Raw genomic sequence first — 25,517 nt, 5'->3', positions numbered from 1 at the left:
ATCTTTGAGGTCTTTTCCAACTTTAGTGATACTGTGGAAGAGAATTGAATGAGTTTCTCTGGAGTCTTTGTGTTAGTAGAGACAGAACACAAATAATCTTTTATCTGACATTAATGCTTCCTGATACTAAACTAAAACCCTCAGTTATCTTCAAACTAGATGCAGAGTTACTACTCAAGTTCATCAGAGAAAGGTTAATTGGTAGCTGTAGATTTGATGTGCTGTCCTGCATATTTCCAAATGCATATTTCAGCTGTTCTCTGCCGCTGTGTTTTCTGTGTGACTCCTGTTCTCTCCAAACTGCTTTGCAGATTCTTTGGGTCCTTGCAACCTGCTAACAGTTCATCTCCAAATGTAAAACGAGTGGTGGACGCCTTGGTGGTGGTTGTGGCTTGTTAACAGAGGTTTTCCTTGTGTATGTGTTTTCTGGTTTTGCCTTTGTGCTGTTTAGCCAGGAAAATCCATGTCACTAAATTAGTATATTTAGTTAGTGGCTCCTCCCAGGTGGATTTTTCCTGTTAATAATCCACTCTGCTAGGTGGAGAAAGTTTGTTCTTCTAGAGAAGCCACTGTTTTTGTGGGTGGTGCTTTATGTATTGAAGTAAGGAAGCTTGAACGGACATTGATGCACTGAAGAGAGGTTAGATGTGTGCTGGTGAGTTGTGTAAACTGTTTCCTAACTCTGTTTGCTTAAATTAGCTCCATGCCATGTAGCTCACTCTCCATATTTTCTTCCTCAACACCCTCCCACCAATATTCATTAAAAAGCCCCCAACCTAAAAGGGCACCTCTCCCCTCCCAGCTTCTTCCTTATTTAACCAATTTTTAGTGCTAAGCCTCTTCTTCAAATACAAACTCAATATGAGCAAAATCCTAAGGACTTCATAAATGTAATTTTTATTACATTTATCTCTACAGCTGAAATTAATTATTCAGAGTGCTCATTAAAAAGAAGCTTTAGTAAGTGAGATTTTAAACAGGCATTCAGAAGTGATTGCAAGGAAGATGGTGATAAAGAACAAGGTCTAAAAGGAAGTGTAAAATTCTTGAGGGGTTTAAACTGGCCTGTAAAAACTCCCAATGTAGCTGTTTGGGCAGTTTGGGACATGAGACCATGTATTGCTGCTGGACTGAAGGGCCTGCCAGCATTGCCACGTGTAAGTATTTGGTGTGGGTTTTTGAACTGTTCAGAGCTGCCATTCAGAAAAGAAACAGAAATTTGCCATTGAAAAGAAATGTTAAAACCCCAAAACCAAATAAAGCAGTGCAGGTTTTTTTTTTTGTCCCCCTCTTGATAATGGAGAGGATTTGGCAAAGGTGACTAAGAAGGCAGCACAAACCCCAGTGCTCTGGATAGAAACTAAGAGGACCAACAGCAACCCCCCGTTTGTTGCTTAATGCAGTTCGAACTTCCCATACACACGGAAAGCTATAGTACAGTCTGTGCTTGTCTGGGATTAGACAAACATCTTCCAGAGCTTCTCCAGCTTTGCAATCCAACAGAGAATTGGCAATCCATGAGGAATCCCGTTTGTTGCTAGCAACAGATGTCATTACTGTAAGAGGAAGGCAGGGCATTAGGCCCTGGGGCTCTTTGCATCCAAACCCCTGGTTTTATTTGTGCCAAAGCGGAGATCCATTTATCATTGGCTCTTATGACAGTGTCTTATCTTTAAGTCTAATGATGGATGTTGTCACACTTAGAGTCTTCAGTAGACAGATGAATATTCAAGCAAGTGGGCATTTCATTACAGCTAAAATAAACAGGGAGTTGCTGTCATCAGATGCTGTTTAATTTGTGTTTCAGCAATTAGCCAAGGAATACAGTTAGGAAATAGAAATGACCATCAGTCACGCTGGAGATGTTGGACCAGTAAACACAACAGCAGACTATTTACTGTGGGAAGAAAAGAGAAGAAAGCCTTCTCTGTCACTAAACCATGAATTGCCTTCAAAGCTCTCTCCTTAGATTTACCATGAGCACAGCAGAAACAGTCTTAAATATCAAATCCATGCATTGAAATAGTGAGTAATGCTGTGGGAATAATGTTAATAGTCTCTGAATTGAAATGATAAGTTGTGTGCTGGAGTCATTGTTTACTTTGGTTTTACTTTTGCATTATAGCCCAGACTTAGTGTGATTTTTCTGTGCAAGACCTCCAGTTATTTCCTTCTACATTGTCCCTGTAACCCAGAGACTCACTTTGGTTGGAAAAGACCTTTCAGATCATTGAGTCCAGCCATTCTCTAACTCTGTCAAGTCTGGTGCTAAGACATGTCCCTCAGCTCCACATGTCTGCATCTTTTAAACACCACCAGGGATGGGGATTTGACCACCTTCCTGGGGAGCCTCTTCCAGTATTTGAGACCTCTTTCAGTGAAGAAGTTTCTTCTAATGTCCAACCTGAACCTCCCCTGCTGCAACTTGTGGTCATTTCCTCTTGTTCTATCTCTGTTCCTTATGCGAAGGGACCAGTCCCCACCTGGCTCCAACCTCCTTTCAGGGAGTTGTAGTGAGTGAGGAGGTTTCCTGTGAGCCTTCCTTTCTCCAGGCTGAACAACCTCAGTTGCCTTAACTGCTCCTCACAGAACCTGTTCTCCAGACCCTTCACTTGTTCATCTGACCCTATTTCAGCTTTGCTGCCCTTGTCTGGATGTGCTCCAGCACCTCAATGTCTCTCTTGTAGTGAAGGCCCCAAAACTGAACCCAGGACTCAAGGTGTGGCATTGCAAGTGCTCAGTACAAGGGGAGTCCTGCCTGAGTCCTGCTTGGCCACAGTGTTGCTGATCCAAATCAAGATGCTGTTGGCTTTCTTGGCCACCTGGACATACATTGGCTCATCAACCAGCACTCCCAGGTGTTTCTCTGCTGGGCAGCTTTCCAGCCACTCTACCCCTTGCCTATTGCAAGGGGTTGTGGTGAGTAAGAAGTGATAGAGAAGTCTTTCTGTTTTCTCACATGTTAAATGCTCCTCTGTTTTAATCTACATTTTTTTGGTATGTGAAAAGCACACAAGCATGGTTTATTCTTGTCATTATTTAAAGAGACAGTCTGCCCTGTTGTGCTCTGATGCCCATAGAACCACCCTCATCTCCCTGCCCTCCACAAGTCCCCAGCCCTTGAAGACAATACAGGCTCTTGAACTAAGCTCATTTTGCAATGAATGCTTTTACATTTCTTCTCCAGGGACTACCAGCTGAAAGTGGTCTGTGACCATGTTGGTTGGCTGTAGTATCTATCAATATGCTTGCTCTCAGACTTGCCAAAACAAGAGTTTGGTGACTCTTTGGACCTGTGATTTGCAGACTTCTTCCTGTGTATCCTAAGTTGATGAATTCTTTATCAGTTTGCCAGGGGTCATGGGCTTAATTCCATTGAAGCCATCTGTCATGTGAAAGAATTTGAGTGCTTAAAATGGTCCAGATGTCACATTCAATGGATTACCTACTTCAGCCTTTGTTACATCAGCATAATGCTGGGAGAGCAAGGCTTGGAGGCAGCCTCTGGTTTTATGTTGACTCTTTAATCCATAAGCCTGTGATAATGTTGTATTTGTAAGGTTTGCTCTTTTACATTCCATTTTCCTCTCTGATTTTTGCCTTGTAGTGTTGTCCCTCAGACCACGGTAATCCTGAACAACGACCGGCAGAACTCAATCGTTGCCAAGATGGTTGGGCAGGAAGAGCCACTGAGCAGAGCAGCAGATTCTCTGGAAAATATCCTCAGCAAGTTAGTAGCAGTTACAGGAATTCTCCCCCTTCTCCCCTCCCTTTGACAGATCAATATCAATCTCTGCAGCAATTTGAAGTGCAAAATGAGGAACGTTCTAGGTAAGAGTGGGGGAGAAACATTGAACTGACACTAGAATATCCTATCAGGCTGATAGTTCTGCCTAAGGAAACCTCAGATCAGCAGTAAAGGTACAGAACAATGCTTCACTCCTGGTGGGAAAAGAACATCTTGGAGGATCTGGGATTAGTTCATTGTTACTTGACAGCTGACAGTTGAAGAATAGTGTGCCTGGGGCTAGGTATTTTTCACATGGATGCACAATCACTTGGGAACCTGCCAAGATCCTGCATTAAACCTGCTGAAGAAGGAATATAGAATCATAGAATCAATAAGGTTGGAAAAGACCTCAGAGATCATCAGGTCCAACCTGTCACCCAACACCTCATGACTAACTAAACTGTGGCTTCAAGTGCCATGTCCAGTCCCTTTTTGAACACCTCCAGGGATGATGACTCCACCACCTCCCTGGGCAGCACATTCCAATGGCCAATTACTCTTTCTGTGAAGAACTTTCTCTTCACCTCAAGCCGAAACCTCCCCTGGTGCAGCTTGAGACTGTGTCCTCTTGTTCTGGTGCTGCTTGCCTGGGAGAAGAGACCAGCCCCCACCTGTCTACAACCTCCCTTCAGGTAGTTGTAGACAGCAGTATGGTTTCCCTTGAGCCTTCTCTTCTCCAGGTTAAACACCCCAGCTCCCTTAGCCTCTCCTCACAGGGCTTGTGCTCAAGGCCTTGTTGCCCTTCTCTGGACATGTTCAAGAGTCTCAATATCCTTCTTATACTGAGGAGCCCAGAACTGGACACAGGACTCAAGGTGTGGCCTAACCAGTGCTGAGTACAGGGGCAGAATCACCTCCCTGCTCCTGCTGGCCACACTGTTTCTGATTCAGGCCAGGATGCCATTGGCCTTCTTGGCCACCTGGGCACACTGCTGGCTCATGTTCAGCCTGCTATCAACCAGTACCCCCAGGTCCCTCTCTGCCTGGCTGCTCTCCAGCCACTCCAACCCCAGCCTGTAGTGCTGCATGGGGTTGTTGTGACCAAAGTGCAACACCTGGCCCTTGGGCTTGTTAAATAACATCACATTGGACTCTGCCCATCTGTCCAGCCTGTCAAGGTCCCTCTGGAGAGCCCTTCCACCCTCTGACAGATCAACACCTGCTCCCAACTTGGTGTCATCACACGCAGCAGCCCAGGGAGGCTTGCACTGTTTAAAGCAAATTTCAAGTTGAACTGGTGATTCTGGGTAGAAAATGCATTTAAATAGTTAAATAAAATATAAATGATGTAAATATTTTTTTTCATTTGCCACTAGAAAATGGCATCTTAGAAAGTTTGCACCTTAGAGGTTTTCTTCTTCTGATCATTTGCCTTCTGTTTTGCTGGATAGCTCCAAGTTATGATTTGGAGTAGGCTTGTTTGCAGGAGGATCATTTAATTTTGTTAATTAGTGATTTTAATTGTCTTATAGCAATGCTATTCCTGATTAAGGGCTGTGTTTCCCCAAACTCATGTCACTTTTTTTTGCTCTGCAGTGCTGTTCCTGGCCGTAGGCAGAACACCATAGTGGTGAAAGTTCCAGGGCATGATGACAGCCACAATGAGGATGGAGAGAGTGGCTCTGAAGCCAGTGACTCAGTTTCCAACAGTGGACAATTAGGAAGTCAAAGCATTGGGAACAATGTCACACTTATTACGCTGAACTCTGAAGGTAGGCTGACCTAACTGCTTGAGCCAAGTAAATGTGGTGGTAGAATGAAGTAAGATTCAGCTGGAAGCTTCAAAGATTATTGAACTGTTAAGCAGTACAGCAAGCACCATGTAGGAGGGAATGAATCTGGAGGAATCAGTTCATGCAATCATAGAATGGTTGAGGTTGGAAGGGACTTCTAGAGATCATCTACTCCGATCTTCCCGCCATGGGCAGGGACACCTCTCAACCAGACTCATGTGGTCAAGGCCTCATCCAGCCTGGCCTTGAACACCCCCAGGGAGAGGCATCTTCCTGGACAACTTATTCCAGAGTCCTAACACCCTTGTACTGAAGAACTTCTTCCTTACATCCAGTTTAAACCTATTGCCCCTCAGCTTAAAACCATTCCCTCCTCTTCTATTGCTTGACACCCTGATGAAAAAAGTCCCTTTCCAGGCTTCCTGTGTATAAAGGACACTGAGTTTCAGGTGATAACAACATAATACATTAGATTTTATGATCAGTTTGAAAGAGTCGGTGATGATTATCTTTTTATACACACATATAATTTGAATCTTAGACTTCAGTTTAATTTTTTAACTACTTTTAAAAGTATATTTATTGAATATTTAGCTAAGGGATGTAATCATTCATATTTACACTCATGTACCAGAGAAGAGTAAGCTGCCTCACGAAATTATTGCAGCAGAATGTTCTTAGGAGGTGACCTTTGTACTTAAGAAGTAAATGTGTTGTGTTTTTGATCTCTACCATTGAAATGAAGGACTCTAGGAGTGATTCTGTTTCTTCTTCATCATGTCCAGCCATTGGTAAAAAGCATGTTGAGTGTGAACAGGATAGGATCAATTAATGGTGAGGATTCATTAAAGATAGCCTGAAATTGGGTATTACAGAGTTAATTCAGAGATTTGGGGACTAAGAACGGAACAAATTGCTTTAAACTTTGGATACTTAGAAGACTTCAGAAGTCAGCCTACTGAAAGTTCTAAGGCACCTGAACCTGGGATTTTTTGACTTGTATGGATGCTCACACAACAGGCACATTCTAAAGAGCTTTTAGGTTCTGGCCTGTTTGTATGTTGTGAGACAGAGTTGGTGCTGAAGGGTATTTTGCTTTGGGTCAGTGGGGAATTGGAGGAGACTGAGACTGTCTGAGGAGTTTGGCTTGGAAAAAAAAGATCAGATTGCAGATAGGGCTGATAGTGGCTGTGCAGATGCATATAAAACGTGCTTTTTGTGGAGTCTGTTAATATTTCATACAGCTTGGTGTCAGCTATGCCAGGAGAAAAGCTGCTAACACGAGGAGGGCGTTTGCTGCATAATGCCCTTTTTGACTCGATTGTTTGGCACTGATGCACACGGACAGATGTGATGTTGGCCTTTTATGCCATTGTTGTATATGGAAATGTTGCAGAAACAGCTAATCCATTAATGTCTTCAGATCTGACTTTCTTCAGACCTCTAGAAGACTCATCCATTAAAAATCTCTGTGAGACTGATGAATGCTTTGAGAATCAGATTAGTAACCCCCCCACACACCTATGCCGCCTTGCCCTCGCGAAGATGAGAGCAGACCACTCGTACAGAAGGAATGCTAAGTGAAGTAGCCTGCAGGTTGTCCCCAAAATTAAATTATTAATAAAGGAAGTGCTGAAGAATAATAGGTCTGTTGTGCAGTCTCATTTTCTTCAGCAGTAAAAGGCAAAAGTGGCAGCAGCCATCAGCTTGCTTTCGTTGTCTGTGAAAGAATTCTGAGCGACTTTGAGTTGCTCAAAGGAATCTTGATGGTAAAATAGGAGGGCCTGGGCACGGTGCACTTCAGCTTTCATGGACTGAAGCTAAACAACAGGTTTTCAATATGACTTCCATCTGTCTTCTTGTGTCTGGAAAGCAAAACTAGCCCATGTTTATAGTTGGGCTTTAGCTGACTTTAGATATGGCATTGACCTGTGGATATTTTCAGCATTTAGTTAACAGATTTATATGAAGGTATTTGCTCTCAGATGGCAGTTTTCAGAGAGCATTTAATCACCCCATGTAGTTCTAAAAATATTAGTACTACTGCCCTTCTCTTCCTGAAAAATAATTGCACAGAAGTCTGGAGCCCAGTTCCAATGGTGGCCTAGAATAAGGATTGGGTTTGTTTTGCTGACTGGACTCTGTGACTTGATTTGCTCTTTTGACTTGTGCAGTAAAAGTGTGTTCTCCCTTTTGTTTGAGCAACAGTTCCTTTGTTCTTGCAGAAAACTGGAGATGCTGACCCATTTTACAGCTGCAGCTAACGATCTGCAAAGCATTGATTTTAAGATGTAGCATTTATCACGAACCAATAGCACCTACAGCTGCTCATTGTGCCTCATTTTGGTGCAATTCTGTGTGTTTTTTTCCCAGATTTCACTTTGGAATAATTAATATTCCTTCACATAGGGATGATACTAGAAATAATCAACACCTGATGTATTCATTGGGTTGCAGTTCTGACAGTGGTGTTCATGAAGCAGGCTTGCACAGCTGAAGATAGAACCTAGGAAGAATAGAATTGTTCAGTATCAAATTATCAGTGTAAAATCAAATTAAAATAGCCTAGAAGCTTACTAGCAAGTGATTTACTTGGGGTTTTTTTATTAATGCAATGTTTTGGGCATAGAAAATAGCAATTGTATCCTCAGCCAGTCAGCTTGGAAATAGTGGGGTTTATTCATTGAACATGTAATTTTACCCCACAGATATTAGTAACTGTCAGAAGTGATTAGTTTGTTGTTTTGAGTGCCCATTAGTGTGGTTTTCCTGCTGTAGCTCTGTTGCTTTCCAAGTGGATCTGCTGGGGAAGTGTTAGTAAGGATGTATAAACAGCAGTGTAAATTTATAACCTCATTCTTCAGATCTAAGAGTGCTTTCCTACAAATGGGAGGATAATTTAATACTAAGGTCAGAGTTCAAAGCCTTCTTTTACCAAACTAATCCTTTAAGAAGTTACCTTCCTCCAGAAGCACTGTTTGAAAGAACCAAAAGCTGCTGAGCTCTCTCAGTTTAAATGGGGGTGGGACATTGACTCAAAACTCACCAGCTGGGAATCTTTGGTTTCTGGGGATCTGGATTGGAGTTTTCATTTAAATCCTAAGTAAAAACAGATTTTTTTTTTTTCCCCTTTCCTGAAACAAGTACAAGTGTGAAGAAGCCCAGGTGTGTGACTCACTACAGAACTCACAGTTTGAGTAGAAATAAAAAGGCAGAAAGATCTTAAAACAAGAAACATAAACCCTACCAAATCAAACTGTCCAAGTTGCTCTGTTCTGGTAATTTAAACTACTCCAGCAATGCTAAAATATGCTGAAGAACTTCTTCCTAAGATCCAGTCCGAACCTACTCTTCCTCAGCTTAAAACCATTCCCTCTTGTCCTGTCAGTAGATGTCTACCCTTATGAAAAGTTCTTCTCCAGCCTTCCTGTAGGTTCCCTTCAGGTATTGGAAGGCAGCTCTAAGGTCCCCCCCGAGTCTTCTCTTTTTCAGGCTGAACAACCCCAGCTGTCTCATCCTATCCTTATAGCAGAGGTGTTTGCAGCCCTTGGATCATCTTTATGTCCCTCCTCTGGACTTGCTCCAGCAGGTCTGTGTCGTCCTTATGATGGGGACATGAGAACCAGGTGCAGTATTCAAGGTGGAGTCTCACAAGAGCAGATAGGGTTTGGGAGTCAGAGAGCCATTAAGTGTCACGTACTAAACTTGCTGAAGTTGTTCTTTTTTGTAATAGTTGCATGGGAGTTTGTGTGCTAAATGAAATGATGGCACTCTTCTGCTTTCCTCTTCACTTTCAGATACTTGTGCTTTCCTCTTACACTTTCAGGGTGGTAACAGAAGGAAAAGCTTAGACTCTGAAGTTATTTTGAGACTGTTTTTCTGTGCTTTCAAGTTCTTACACATTTATAAAGGCCTGCAGACTCTGAACTGGATTTCAGCAACCTAAATTGCTGCAGCTGATATTTGGTGTCCTTGCTGCACAAAACTCCCTGGTGAATCAATTCTTTAGGCCTTCATACCTCTGAAGATATCGGTGCTAATTGATTGCATCGTATGTAAGGCCTCACATAGTCTCAGTCCATGACAACTTTCGTCCTAACATTCCTGAGTTCTCTTGGATTTTGCCTTCCACTGCACAAAGTAATACCATGAAGAACATTAGATCCATGTTAGTTTTAAATTACAGAAGATTTAAACCTATGTTATTAAGTACCTATACTCTTTTCTGGCTTTAATGAACTCTCTCATGCTGGTATGTGGCTGTAATCCTGTCAAGGATTGGTTTTCAATTGCCTAAGCTACAGCCTGGCAACCGTATGAACTTTCATGCTCACCACAAAGCTGTTGCAAAAATATTCCAACATTCTCAAATGTATTTGTCTAAACTTTTTAACTGAAGAGTTTTAGCATTAGATAGAGGAAAAGCAAGTTGCAGTAACTATGAGCAAATGACTTTTTGGCGAGAATGGTTGAGTCGATTTTCAACTATTTTCGACACTTAAAAGTAGCCTTTAATGTTCCTAATAGATAACATCTGAGATGAAAATAATACACTTTTGGCTAGGGTCCAGTTACTTCCCAACTCATTACTGCAGGGACTCCTCTCTGGCCATAGAGAGCTGTTACAAAGAGAATTTTCCAAATGTGTCATAATAGAATAGAATAGAATTAACCAGGTTGGAAGAGACCTTTGAGATCATCGAGTCCAACCTATCATCCAACACTATCTAATCAACTAAACCATGGCACAAAGCACCCCATCCAGTCTCATCTTAAAATCCTCCAGTGATGGTGACTCCACCACTTCCCTGGGCAGCCCATTCCAATAGTCAATCAATCTTTCTGAGAAGTATTCTGACCCCATCATCTTCTTGCATCCCTTTTCCTACTCCGTTGCACTTGTGTTCTGAAGGAAGACCTTGTACTCTGCCATCTCCCTCACTGTTTCGAGTCACTCTGCATTCTTCAGCCACAGGTTTCTTGCTTGTAATCTTTTCATGGAGACTTTCATGCTTTCTACTTCCTTCAGAGGAGATCCTCATAACTATTTATGCATCGTTGTCCATAATACTTGCTCCTAAAGTTGTCTTTTCTCATGGGGTTTACTTAAAACTTAGCCATAGTTAAGATACTTCTAAGATACTTTTGTTTAACCTACTCTTTGTTTTTTTGGTGATGCCAACCATCTCAATGTTAAGTGATCCTCTCCTGCCTGTAGGTGATCTATTTATTTATCTTCTGCCTTATTTTTGGATTGTAAAACAGCTGAGTGAGGACCTTGTGTTTGTTCTGTACTTGTGTGGTATCTTCTGCAGCACTTCATTCTTATTTAAGAGTACTACTCTCTTAGATTTGTAGGGAATAGAATAGACCAGGTTGGAAGAGACCTTTGAGATTGTGTCCAACCTATCATCCAACACCATCTAATCAACTAAACCATGGCACCAAGCACCCCATCCAGTCTCTTCCTAAACACTTCCAGTGATAGTGACTCCACCACCTCCTTGGGCAGTCAAATACTGTGGCTGTTGTCCACAGTTTGTTGGGCAAACTGCTTGAAATCAGTCTACAAAAGGTCACAATTAATAAAGAACTCTTTCTGATAAATCTTGAGCTTGCACTGAAGAGCAGTGTCAGAGTTTTACATTTAAGTATTATTTTGGCAAGAAATGTGTGCAAACAGCAGAAGGCAAGGAACAGCTCATATCCAAATAGATGTTCCCATTAATTTGGGTAACAGTTTTGCTGTGATCAGGCAGCTTGGTGTCATCTCCAAAGGTGCTGAAATGTGTTTTGAAAAACTTTACAAGCATTTACTCTTCAAAACTTCACATTAGAACACTAGTGACAACAGGGTTTTGCTTTTTGCTTTAAATGCAGTTTATGTACATAGAAAGATGTTAACTTCAGCAGCTGCTTCAGTTTAGCTCCACAAAGCTCAAGTGTTGAGTGTTTCCTGTTCAACTGAGGACTGAGCTGTCTAAAGACACTGAGATACTTGCACACTTGCCTAGGAGATATCTGAGCATTATTTTGCTTAATGCTAGATACTACTTTCAAGATACAAGAGACTTCAAGTTGTAAGGGATATTATAATAATACTCTTCTTACACTTATTTGGTATCTGGTAACACTTAAAATATTTAATCTGTGACTTACTGTAGAAGCAAGAGGAGCATCTGTTGCTAAAATATTAATGCAGGTTATGTTAGCCTTCCAGATCTTCCACAATAGAGTCTCTGTCCTGTTTTTAATAAGGAAGGGGGGGAAAAAAAGCAGGACCTCTCATCTCTGTCCCATAAGAATGCCCCATTCAGTGTTGCTGCACTGCTTTAAAAGCAGATATGTTTGAAAATGTCTTTAGTAAAGCCAAGACTTTGAAATTGCAGAGAAAGCAACCCACTGTCCTTAGTATCTCCTAAGCACGTGAAATGCTATTAAACAGAGCACCACAAAAGCTGGTCTTAAGTGACACAAATAAAATAACAGGATCTGTTGATTTACAGTTTGGTTCAGTGACCTTTACCCTTGATGCCCTGGTGTGTGGTGTTTGGCACCCTGGGTGATGGTTTTGTGTCCTAGCTGCTTGCTCTGCACTCCTTTTACTGCATTTTAAGACCATCAAAAGTCTAGAATGAGCTATGTAGAGGTGCATTTTTCGAGAAGGGAAAGTTGGTCTTCAGAAGGTATGAATTAAAGGATGAATAACAGTTTTCCAAAGAAAACTTTTTAGTCAGCTATAGAATCTTAAAATCACAGAATTGTTTCAGTTGGATGAGACCTTTAACCTCATCAAGTCCAACTGTTAACCCAGTGGTGCCTGATCACCACTAAACCATGTCCCTCAGCACCACATGAACACAGCTTTGAAGCCTCCCCAGGGATGGGGACTCCACCACTTTTCTGAGCAGCCTGTTCTGGGCCTTGACAGCCCTCTAAAGGAAGAATTTGTTCCCCATGTCCAACCTAAACCTCCCCTAGTGCAGCTTGAGGCAGTTACCTCTTGTCTGTTCAACTTTATGTCTGAAGCAGCCATCTTCCAGTCGTACTATAAACTAGTCCTCAGAATTTGCTTTCCAAATGTGACATCTAAGCTGCTTTTTGTATGTAGCCTAGCCTCACCTGCCCACAGGATTGCCCAGTTCACTGTAAAGTCCAGTCTCAGATGTTTCATGATCATTTGCATCACTTTGCTTGTCCTGCCGACCTCATTATGACCAGATACAGACAGCAAGAACGATCTTGCAAATAGCAACCTTTTTGTACCTTAAACAATGCTGTAAGTAGCTGATGTGAAGACACAGGTGGGACTTCAAAAGCTTCAGTCACTTATTAGACCCATAGAAAACGACAGGAATTGGGAGTTAATCTGGTTTTAATTATTACTGGGAGCACACAAGTGAGCAATGCTTTCTTCCAGGTGCGTGTCACAGTCATGTTTGGGTTTAACAGCGTGGGTCACTGTGTAAAGTTAAATGTAACGGAGGTAATAAACCAGAAAGTGGGCAAAATCTAAACTGGAAATCCAGTTTTCTGACAGGAACCACATGTTTAAGGAGCCATGGACTCATGGATTTCAGCTTTCTCAATTTTACCTGGATTATTTTCTTTTTAAGCCAACCATTTTAAATTGCAGGTGATCACTTAGTCCTCATTTCTTACACCTTTGGAATAAGCTCCCTGGCCTTCCATGAGTCATAAAACAAGTGACTCTCCTCTCTCTTGTGGATCTAACCATGTACTAAAAATGAGGCTTTATTTTTAGCAAGTCACTTCACTGATGTTATGCTGAGACTTCTGTGCACACCATGATATTCGCTGAGACAGGAAGGCCTTGGTGCTGCCTATCTATCCATATTCTTTCAGGCTGTGTGTTGGCTACGAGGCAACTGAAGAAACCATGAGATACTTCAGATAGATTGTTAGAATGTCTTATATAGCATTCCAGTCCTCTAACTGAAAAGCTTAGAAGTTCTTAGAACTAAGAACTGAGTTCTTAGAACTAACTTAGAACTGCTTAGAAGCTAACTGGGGCTTTGGCTGTGTGCTGTACAGAGCCCAGTAGCTGGAGCACAGGATTCTTCTGGCCACCTTTCTTTTACATTTACATGGAAATTAAACTGTTTTTTTCTCTACAGGAATAGTCAAGTGAAAAACTCCAGTTCTCTGTCCAGGGTTTCTGATCTTCATGGACGTGTGTGTGTGATGTATGCTTCCTTTTGCCAAAACTCCCAGCTTCTTAACTGCTTTTTGTGGTGGGAGGAGGTTTTGGTGTATTTAGCCTTAAAGCCAGATCTTAATCTTCCTTTTAGCACAAGCTTTAAATCACGTTGCTGGATGTGTAGGCTAACATATAGCCTGATTGTCACTCTGTTCCTTGTATTTAGTGATTGATGGCTAATAAAGTCTGTCAGTAAATCACTACCTCTGTGAGCTCCTGCAGGGGCAAAGGACTTGTGCTAATTGACAGGAGTTTATTTAAAATGATGATGTGGAATTTTTTGCACACGAGCCAAAATACTATTTAATTTCACTAGAAATGAGGGCTTAGTTGTGTAGGCTAGCATTTTGGGTGTTGATTTTTAAGGTTGATCCATCTTTCTGCCTTTACACTGCAGCTCCCAGTTGTTTTTCTCTGCTGCAAATGCCAGATTTGCACCCAGCCTTGTTAGTAAAATAAACACAATGCCTCAGAATAATGGAAGGTGTTAATTCAAGTGTTTGTGGGCAGGTGTTTCCTTTTGTTTTTCCTGGTGTGAAAGGAGTGACTGGCAGCATCTTGTTGAGAACAGAGCCTGGTTTAGCCTCTAGTCCTACTGCTAATGCTCCCAGATCCAAGCAGGGGAGCGATCCTGATGGGAAGACGTGAGGAACAGTTAAATGTCTGTCATCTCCCTGGGTGGGAGAACACAGACACACGTCGAGGAGCTACAGCAGCTCCTGTCTAGTTTTTGTTCACTTGATTGGGTTTTCTTGATCCTGGCCCCAACACTCACTTGCACTGTTTCCACAGAAATCCTTGTTTGTGCAGCAGCCCCAGCCACCTCCCATCTTCCCTCATGTCCCTGCAGAAACAGAGGGACGGTCAACTGCCTTGGGAGATAAAAGAAATGGACTTAATACAGGAAAAAAAGATTTGAAAACAGCATTGAAAAGCAAACTAGTTCTGGATTTTGTAGACTGGAGATAAAGGCAGATTTTTCTGATCTCTTAAAAAAAAAACACCCCACCAAACATTGAAGAGAGCTAGAAATTAGGCTGTCTGTCATTGAAATGAGCTGCTGAGTACAGAGAGGAAATCAGATAAAAATGTCAGGACTTCTAACACTGTAAGTAGAAATGATCAAGAGCCACTTCTCTTATGATTGAATATTTGACTTCAAGAAATGCAAGGAAGTACCTTTCCACACAGCACTCACAAAGCATTCAAAATGCAGCAACGCTAGTAGGAGAATTAACAGAAGAAAAATACTCCAGGGCAAAACAGGGGTGCATTGATTAGCTGAGTTACAGATGAGCATGTGCATTTATGCCTCAGTATTTGAGAAGTGTGTGCTTTGACTGTGTTATCCCTCCATAACCCTTCATGTTAATTCTGTTCCTTTAAGGAACAGAAGCTATGTGTGACTGTACAGTGCCTAGTGGAGTCCTGACTTTGTATCGGGTTATTTGGCTCCATTAAGCCAGAACTCCAGGTTTTACTGCTGGAAGGAAGAGAAATCCAGGATTCCCAGATGAAATATTGCAGGGAAAGATGATAGTTTGCAGGCTGTGAGATAATAATATTGAAGAAATTTGGCTTTAAGGTGGAAGAAATCATGGCTTCAAGCTGGAAGAGGGTAGATTTAGACTGGAAAGAAATTCTTTACAGGGAGTGTGGTGAGACACTGAAACAGGTTGCTTAGGGAGGTTGTGGATGCCCCTTCCCTGGATGTGTTCAAAGCCAGGTTGGAAGAGGCCTTGAGAAACCTGGTCTAGTGGAAAGTGCCTGCCCATGGCATTGGGCAGAGATGAGACAAGATGATCTTTAAGGTCCATCCGGTCCAAACCATTCTATGATTCTGTTGCAGTGTAGGTACTAAACAACCTGATTCACCTAGATTCTATCTAGATACTGCCTAGAATGCCTGGGTGAAGAACCATTTTGGCAAGCATAAAAAAGTGAGTGCTAGGAAGTTCAAATGATGCAGGTTAAATCAATAGTATTCATGTACTTAATTGTTCAGAGAGAACTTCCATCAGACTGGCTTTTTCCCCTTTCCCCACTCAGCCTGCCTTCTCCCATCCCACACCACTTGTTCAGAGCCGTTCTGTTTCCCTCAGAAGTGGCACTGCGCTTCCACTCTTCACCATTTTTCTTTTTTTTTGGTGCCAGTCTCATTGTATTTGCTCTATGTGAAGTGCCAGATGTGTGGGCAGGCTGGTAGACATTGCATTTGGTAAGGAATTGCTCGGCTGATGTGGCCTCAAATTGCCGCAGCGAGACGGCAGAGTCGCGGCTAACTTCAGTCACGCAGGTTCCGCTTAATGCAAAACGATTATGAAACAAAATTCCCTTTCTGTTGAAGCTTGCCTCTTTTTTTTTTGTTTTTAAGGCAGAAGGAAAATGCAAGAGATAATTTAATGTGGGGCCTGTGTTCATAGGTCAGAACAGCAAGAGAGAGTGTCTTTTTTTCCAGGCTAACGCAATAAAAGAGCAGTTGCATGTGGTAAAAACGGTATGTTCTGGACTCTCTGCCAGTAAAAAAAGGGGGGGGTGGGAAGAGAAGATTATTTTGCAAATTGAACAAAAAATATATAGGATCTTTGGTTCCTGTAGGTTGGTTGAGTTTGTTAAGCCAGTCTGCAGGTGAGAGGTGTCCCGTAAGTAGTAATAACTCTTAACGGTAGGTCTGCGAGCTGGTAAGGCAGCAGGGTGCAGAGGCATTCCTAGAGTCTCTGTGAAGAGCCCAACACATTTATCCCGAGATGTTTTTTTGCTTTTCCGGCTCTGCCCCAATTTTTATGAAGCAGTCAGTTTATCTTTGGGAACAGACTGCTGTTTTCCATGATAATGCTAACCACACTCGTGGGGAAGCCAGACACAGTGGCATTCAAAACAAGCTGCAATTAATTCGAACCACCTTGGTTTTCGGATGGCACTTGGTATGGTGAGCAGAAAGCAGCTAGTGTGTCCTGTTAACGCAGTTCAGGGTAAAAAGTGAGGTTCAGATAAGGAGATACATAAAAAAATAGTGTATAAAAATAGAACACTAAGTCTGGTTTCAACAGAAAAAGGTCTGAGGGAACCAGCTGCTACACACATCAGCATTAAATATTTCTCCTTATGAATGATTGCAGTTGATAATCTGATGTTTCTAATGATATCTTGGGATTGCATAAGCTAACATTTGCTTCACACTGTCATTATTCATTGCAATAAACTTGCATCTGACATATGGTATGACTCAACCCAAAGGTCATGTTAGAAAAGTGGTTTTGAGCATTTTGGGTTGCTTTTATGTTGGGTTTTATTCCATACTTTTGGCTTGTAGTCTAGTAAAACGCAGGCTGCTTAACCTGTGGCAGCACTTGGAAATGAAGATGCTGCTTGCTCAGGGGTGCTGTTCCATGTGAAAAGGTTATGCTCATCTGTCTGAACTCTGTCACCCTGTTTTGGAGCTAGAAGGATTGTGGAAACCAGGAATTTGTGACTTTGTATGTACCCTGAAATTCCAAAGGCAGCTCATGAAAGATAAATCATATCATTGAATGACTTGTTCACGTTTTTGCTATTCTGAAGGTGTGTAAAGCAATAAAGAAATATTTCAAAGCTCTGTTACGGAAGGGCTAAGTGACTTCTAAGTCAGGAAGCTTGGTTTTACTCCTCAAAGTTGAGCAAACACAGAAATCAAATCCAAATGGGCTGTGTCAGTGAACAAAGAAGTGGCAGTGGAATGTTGTTCTAGCCAGGTCCTATTAGCATCTCCTGGAAATTGTTATTACCTGGCATGAGAGTCTTGTCTGAAGTCCTGTGTTGCATCCTCCACTTCAGCAGGGATTGGTCATCCTTATGAGCTGTGTTCAAGTTTCTGGTTAGCCTTGAATCCACTAACTTTTGACATTGCCTGCAAAGATTAACTTGCAGTGAGGGCTTAGTATTCCCCGTAAAATAATTGCCTTCTTGGTTTTTCCCTGTCCAAATGAAAGGCTGGGACAGAGATCAGAAAAACTTCTTTCTGTATGAAATGTTTATGTGTCCACAAGGGAGGTTAGGTATGGTTCTTCTGTAAATGACCTTGTGCTTGGACAGAAGGGAAGGTGATTAATGGTTGAGTCATTATCGGTACGCTGGGCCTGCTCCTTGCTAAATTGTGTTTAGGAAATCCTGTAGACTTTCTGGCCAGTAAATCTGAGGACCGACCAGAATTCTGACTTCAGCTGTTCTGCTGCATTTGGAATGATTGCCATTGTTTAAAACACTCTTTTAAAAAGGGATTCAAGAAGGTACTGCTCACTATTTATGGTAATTTCTCAGATTTATCATCTTCCTTAGGCTCATTTTGATCTGATGCTTGGGGGAACAAATGTGGTTCAGAGCTTCTTGAAATGAGCTGTGCTTTAAGGATGTTACAAGGTTGCAGTAATCATTTTTAGGGGATGACTCACTTGATGAATGAGGACACTGTGAATATAGTGTGCGCTCTCTCAGCTCTTGGCCTCTGGTATGAGGCACTTCAAAAAGAGATCTGAGAGCAAGTTAGACATCTGGATTAACTGCACCAGTTCCTTGTGTAGGCCAGAACACAATGGCAATAACCTTTGGTCACCATTGGTGTGGATTTGAGAATAACTTTTTATCTGTAGCAAATCTTGTGAGCTATTAGTCATGCTAAACTCTGAAGTTTATGGAGGCTATGAAGAAAACCTGGTCTAGTAGGAGGTGTCCCTGCCCATGGCAGGGGGGTTGGAATTAGGTGATCCTTAAGGTTCCTTCCAAGCCAAACTGTTTTGTGATTCTTGAGACTCTTGCAACTTTAGGAATAAAATCCCATCTGACTTTGGAAGATGCAGTGGGAAAGGAGGTTATTTGAAGGCCAAGCTGTAAAAGTAGTGTTGAAAACTGGGCTGGGTCTTGCATCTTGCCTTGAGCAATCTGCTCTAGTGAAAGGTGTCCCTGCCCATGGCAGGAGGGTTGGAACTTCATGATCTTCAAGGTCCCTTCCAACCTAAACCAATCTGTGAATCTATACATTTAAGAAAAGTTGACTGTAAATTGAACTTGACTGCTGCTGTCTGCTGTGCCACAACTAGGCATTCCCTGATCTCTCTTTGCAGAGGATTACCCCAACGGGACGTGGCTCGGCGATGAGAACAACCCCGAGATGCGGGTGCGGTGCCCCATCACCCCTGCCGACATGTTGCACATCAGCACCAACTGCCGCACGGCCGAGAAGATGGCTCTGACGTTGCTTGATTACCTCTTCCACCGGGAAATTCAGGCCATCTCCAACCTTTCAGGCCAGGGGAAGCATGGGAAGAAGCAACTGGATCCTCTCATGATCTATGGAATTCGCTGTGAGTATAACACTGAAGCTTGTTGAGTTTATGCTGTGTGGAGAAGGCAGAGAGCATCTGCTACTCGAGGTCAAGCTGTGTTTTGTAAGAATGGGGTGATGGGGTATGCCCTGGTGTTGCCAGACAGCTGGTTTGTTAGTTTATTATTTATGTATTGGGGTTTTTAAATGAAGAAATCCTAATAGAATAGAATAAACCAGGTTGGAAGAGACCTTTGAGATCATCGAGTCCAACCTATCACCCAACACCATCTAATCAAACTAAACCATGGCACCAAGCACCCCATCAAGTCTCCTCCTAAACACCTCCAATGATGGGGACTCCACCACCCCCCTGGGCAGCCCATTCCAATGGGCAATCACTCTCTGTGTAGAATTTATTCCTAACCTCCAGCCTAAACCTCCCCTGGTGCAGCTTGAGACTGTGTTCTCTTGTTCTGGTGCTGGTTGCCTACGAGAAGAGACCAATGTCTGCCTGTCTACAGCCTCCCTTCAGGTAGTTGTAGAGAGCAATAAGGTCTCCTCTGAGCCTCCTCTTCTCCAGGCTAAGCAACCCCAGCTCCCTCAGCCTCTTCTCACAGGGCTTGTGCTCCAAACCCCTCCCCAGCTTTGCTGCCCTTCTCTGGACATGTTCCAGCAAGTCAACGTCTTTCCTAAACTGAGGGGCCCAGAACTGGACACAGCTTTGATTTAGTTCATTGTGGGCATTCACCAGAAATTCTTCAATCTTGAAATCTGAATTCAGGTTTCTTTGTAACTACCAGCTGTGAGCTTGCTACGTGTAGTGCATATTGGAGAAATAGTCCTTTCTTGGACTGTGGAGCAAATAATGAACCAAGTTATACAGATTTCAGTATTGTTCAAAGGTTCAAAACGGCGTGGTCTTGACAATCAGGGGTTTTTGCTTCCATTTATCTGTTGATTCAAAAGATTTGCTGATGTTGAGATGAAAGAAATTTGCAGTCCCTCCTAAAGGAGACACTGAGTGTCACAAAGTCTGTGGATTCATAATGAGAGTTCATATGATGCTAATGTCTGCTCCAGGGTGCATGCTTAGACTGCCCAGGGAAATAGTTGAGTCGTCATCCCTGGAGGTTTTTAAAAGCTGTGTAGATGTGGTGCTGAGGGACATGGTCAAGCAGCAGACTTGGTAGTGTTTGGTTAATAATGGTTGGACTCAATGATCTTAAAGATCTTTTCCAGTCCTAAACAATTCTGTGATTCTTTTGGTTATGAAACCTATTCTACAGTAACAAACAGATGTTACTTACACCAAAGATGCAAATTCTGTCAGTTTAGGAGAAATCAAATGTATTTCTCATCTAAAGTGGAGAAGAATTTGGACATAGGCATCTTGGACATTAGGAAGAAGTTCTTTGGGCATTAGGAAATTCTTTACTCTGGGGGTGGTGGAACACTGGAACAGGTTGCCCAGAGAGGTGATGTAGGCCCTGTCCCTGGAGGCATTCCAAGTCAGACTTGATGGGGTTCCATGCAACTTGCTCTAATTGGGGATGCCCCTGCTGACTGCAGAGGGGTTGGACTAGATAACTTTGAGGTCCTTTCCAACCTAGTGCCTTCTGTGATCTTGTTCTGATGTGGTGACTTCTTGCAGAGTATTGCTCTGGGAATACCTTGAGGACAGCCCTGTCTGTTCCATGTGCTGTGGTACAACTACTTTGCAGTAAAGGAAGTTGGCAAAGGCCTCTCAAACAGCCAAACATCTGACAGAAGTGCTCCAGCTCTTGTGTGAATGTAAGGAGGAAACAGATTTAAGTGTTAGTGTGGAATTATTAGAGTCTCAAAATGACCATCTTTACTAATTGAACTGGATTTTGATATACCAGTAGATCTCATTGCTGAAAGGTTCTTTACAGTCACATCTTATGTAGGTCACCTGTGGATTAGTAGAGTGGGAATATTTTGTTGTGCTGGAGTGTTTTGTTTGTGATTTGCCAATTCAAAATGCCAGTTAGGGCTAAAGAACACAACCAGAGAGAGGTGAGTTTGAATTGTGTTTGAAGAGTTGGATGGTTTGGTTTTATGCTCAGTTAGGGCAATACATTTAAGTGTTACATGGAAGAAAATTTAATGCTGACACTGCTGAGCTTTGCACTGAACTGAGGGTTAGACTGGAACTTAGGAATAAGTTGTTCAGTGTGAGGGTGTTGAGACTCTGAAACAGGTTGCCCAGGGAGGATGTGGATGCCTCCTCCCTGAGGGTGATGAAGGCCAGGTTGGATGAGGCCTTGAGCACATGAGTCTAGTTGAGAGGTGTCGCTGCCTGTGGTGGGGAGGTTGGAGCAGGTGATCTCTGAGGTCCCTTCCATCCTAAGCCATTCCATGATTATGATTCAAAGTAATACTGATCTCCAAAACCTTTTTATATGTTATCTAATCAGTGTAAATGACCTTGTTCCACTGTGGTTTTGCAACTTCAATAGATTTTTGTCACTGATAGAAACCCTGCTCCATTGTTACAGCAGGTCACTAGCAGCCCTTTCCCCTGTTGTTTAAATCTGTGAGTTTATAGCTATTTGTGTAGCAAGAACAGCTCTTTGAAAATATGAGCACAGGGAAGGAATGCATTCATGTGACTGAATGCTCAAGCTAGGGATTATGTCATTTCTGTGAGGCATTCTGACCGTGAAGAAATTGGATTGCAGAAGTGATCCCTGCAGTTGGCAAAGGTCTGCAATGGCAGAAACATACTGACAGTGGATTAGAAGCAGCAGCATTCTGAAGGATGGGCAGAGAAACCACTCTTTGTGCCTTTGATATCATAGCATGGTTTAGAAAGTCTGAGATGCAGGTATCTGAAACCATCTTCATCATAGTATCAATCAGGGTTGGAAGGGACCACAAGGATCATCTAGTTCCAACCCCCCTGCCATGGGCAGGGACACCCCACACTAGATATTTTTATTCTCCATGTTGACAGCATTGCTTTCTTTTGGGACTCAATCCATAACTAACCAGGGTTCTTGTAAGCCCTCTAGAAAAAACATGCCCTGTGTGAATCTGACCAGAGTTTACATTGTTGGGCACCTAAATGTTACCAGTTACTGAGATATTTGCTGTTAGCAGTTGCAAAGAAACCTGTGGCCACAGATGAGGGTGTAAACTTGATGAAGCAGCAAATCTAATAACAACATTGGTCCAGAAATGATTTAATGTAATAATCTAATATGCCATCACTGTGAATAATTAAGTTGAAATGTGATTTGATTTCAGAGGCCGGCATATGAATTTGCTGTAATGTGGGTTAGCATATGGATGCCTCCTAATTTGGGAGGGTAAGATTCAGGCCATGCTCAGTTCACTCCATTCCTGTTGAATTCAGCTGTGCCACCTGCTTTGTCAGGGAGACCCTGGGAAGAGCCCTGCTATGTCCTACCTACTGCAGTGTGCCCAGGCAGCCAAGAGGGCCAATGGCATCCTGGCCTGCATCAAGAACAGTGTGGCCAGCAGGAGCAGGGAGGTCATTCTGTCCCTGTACACTGCACTGGTTAGGCCACACCTTGAGTCTTGTGTCCAGTTCAGGGCCCCTCAGTTTAGGAAGGAGGTTGACTTCCTGGAACGAGTCCAGAGAAGGGCAACAAAGTTGGTGAGGGGTTTGGAACACAAGCCCTATGAGGAGAGGCTGAGGGAGCTGGGGTTGCTTAGCCTGGAGAAGAGGAGACTCAGGGGTGACCTTATTGCTCTCTACAACTACCTGAAGGGAAGTTGTAGACAGGCAGAGGTTGGTCTCTTCTCCCAGGCAGCCAGCACCAGAACAAGAGGACACAGTCTCAGGCTGTGCCAGGGGAGGTTTAGGTTGGATGTTAGGAAGAAGTTCTATACAGAGAGAGTGATTGCCCTTTGGAATGGGCTGCCCGGGGAGGTGGTGGAGTCCCCATCATTGGAGGTGTTCAGGAGGAGACTTGATGGGGTGCTTGGTGCCATGGTTTAGTTGATCAGGTGGTGTTGGATTGGTTGATGGGTTGGATGTGATGATCTTGAAGGTCTCTTCCAACCTGGTCTATTCTATATTCTATATTCTGCTTTGCTCTGCCAGTCCACAGCCCATCTGCTTTTTATTGGTGAAGTGTTGTTACATAAAACCTACCAAACACTGAGCACAGCACTAATGTGGGAACTGAATGAGGGTGTTGTGCTAACACTGTGGTTTGTTTCTGCTCTGAGCAGCAATGCTGTGATGCCTCAGTTGAAACTTAAGTGAAACAATCGAATGTCATCAGCGTCGCGTTTGCCGGTCATGGCGAGAAAAGCTCAGGCCAGGAGACAGGAGTCTATTTTTCCTTTTGCTTCATTTCTGGTCAGTGGAAAGATCTTCTAGGAGAAAAAGAAAACACCAAGCAAATCTGTATTTAATAGAGGGAATATTTTATGGAATATGCAGAAACTATAGCACACGACGAGCTGTGTGTTTATGAAGAATTCCTGATGTGCTGTGTTAGGTTTACCGCAGAAGAGATGAAAGTTTGTCTTTGGAAGTATAAATTTTCACTTGTGGAATACATTTGCTAGGGGGGTGGCAGTGGTATTGAAGAGAGCTTTTGGGCAAGAAACCAAAATGACTTAAACACACTGTGTGTCATTAAGTAGCTCATTACTTCAGCCCTACTAAAAATATAGACCTTTTCTGGTGAAACTCGATATGAGAATGTCCACAGTTATAATTTGCTTTGTGTGGCAGAAAACAGAGATTGAGCTCTTTTAAGGTTTTACTGCAGTTTCTACAAATGAGTTTGGAAAAAAAAAAGCAAACACCAGATCTGCAAATTCAGAGTTTTGCATTGAGGAGAACCTTTAGAAAACAAAGACTGACTTTTCCCACGTCATCCTGAAAAAAGAATTGAGAGGGGATTTCTGATGTTAGTAAAAGATCTATCAATAGTTCTTTAACTAAGGAAATGAAAACAATATTGATTATTTCCTACATGTGCAACTCATGGTCTGCCACTTCTGTGAGAGCCTCTTGCACTTGCACATGTGTTTTTGCAGGCTTGCTAGTTAGTTAATTTGGAATGGGCTGCCCAGGGAGGTGGTGGAGTCCCCATCCCTGGAGGTGTTCAAGAGGGGATTGGATGTGGCACTTGGTGCCGTGGTTGAGTCGTGAGGTCTGTGGTGACAGGTTGGACTCGATGATCTTTGAGGTCTCTTCAAACCTTGGTGATTCTGTGATTATTTTTTAAGATACTTGGCTAATTATGATAGGAAGGTAAAAGATTGGTTGGAAAAACTTCTTTGCTGTAAGGGTGCTGGAGCCCTGGAGCAGGCTGCCCAGAGAGGTTGTGGAGTCTCCTTCTCTGGGGAGATTCCAAACCCACCTGGACATTGTGATCCTGGGTAACCTGCTGTGGATGACCCTGCTTTAGCAGGGTAACTGGACTAGATGATCTCCAGAGGTCCCTTCCGACCCTGGGATTCTGTGATCAGTACCTACAAATTGAATGCAGAATGAGTGGTTGGGTGAAGGGAGGAGATGCAAATTCACTTGTGTGAAGGGGAACCTGTGCTCTTAGTTCACTGGAGGTTGTAGACAGGCAGATGTTGGTCTCTTCTCCCAGGCAGCCAGTACCAGAACAAGAGGACACAGTCTCAGGCTGTGCCAAGGGAGGTTTAGGTTGGATGTTAGGAAGAGGTTCTATATTCAGAGAGAGTGATTGCCCATTGGAATGGGCTGCCTGGGGAGGTGGTGGAGTCACCATCAGTGGAGGTGTTCAGGAGGAGACTTGATGGGGAGCTTGGTGCCATGGGTTAGTTGTTTAGGTGGGTTGGATTGGCTGATGGGTTGGACACGATGATCTTGAAGGTCTCTTCCAACCTGCTTTGTTCTATTCTATTCTGAATCCTCTTTCAGCTGCAGAGAGTCATCTGATGCTTAGGGAACTATTTAAGCATATTGAAATAGCTCTTACATTAGAAACATGATTGTTGGTTAAAAACCCCAGCCACCAAAATCCCCCAGGAGCTGCAGAGTGGGGGGGCACCACGGTGAATACTGTTACAGCCAGCTTAGTACTATCCTGCTGAATTTTCTTATCTGTTTCCAAGACTAGTTTGTAGAATGAATTTTTGCCTATTTCCATTTATGAGTTAACACTTATTTAATCTAGAAACATTTCATTATTTAAATAACATGGGGAGGAAAAAAGTGTTATCTGAAAACACCTTCTGATAAAGTCTGATTTTTAACTATAGAGCAAATCAAATAAGAAAATTCTGTTTCACATGGCGCAGAACTTTTCCTTTTTAAGATGGAAATAAAAATGTAGACTAGAGAGAAAGAGGCAACTGAAGCTTCATGTTTCTGTTGTGTCATAATTCTGCTTCTAGTAAAGGTGGGACCACTGTGCTGCTGCACCAGTTGAAAGGGATGTTAATGATGTTTGAGAGAAGAACGAAACAGCGCTGTGTCCACTTCGGAGGGAG

At 42.8% G+C, this 25,517-nt stretch overlaps 1 protein-coding gene across 2 annotated transcripts in view; it reads left to right on the top strand.

Annotated features, from left to right (window-relative positions):
* Window positions 1-25,517, top strand: part of BANP (BTG3 associated nuclear protein) — a 173,448-nt gene that overhangs the window by 36,127 nt on the left and 111,804 nt on the right. For both annotated transcript variants that reach the window (XM_068150802.1, XM_068150801.1), the window contains exons 5-7: window positions 3,608-3,730; window positions 5,327-5,502; window positions 18,841-19,080. In XM_068150802.1, the coding sequence (XP_068006903.1) occupies window positions 3,608-3,730; window positions 5,327-5,502; window positions 18,841-19,080 (539 nt within the window). The remainder of the gene's footprint in view (window positions 1-3,607; window positions 3,731-5,326; window positions 5,503-18,840; window positions 19,081-25,517) is intronic.

Source organism: Melanerpes formicivorus, unplaced genomic scaffold, assembly GCF_026170545.1.
Source record: "Melanerpes formicivorus ecotype bairdi unplaced genomic scaffold, bMelFor1.0.p_v2 SCAF_20, whole genome shotgun sequence".
In the NCBI taxonomy this organism is placed as follows: domain Eukaryota; kingdom Metazoa; phylum Chordata; class Aves; order Piciformes; family Picidae; genus Melanerpes; species Melanerpes formicivorus.
Note: the sequence above shows the minus strand (reverse complement) of the source record. Positions and strands in the feature narration are given on the sequence as shown.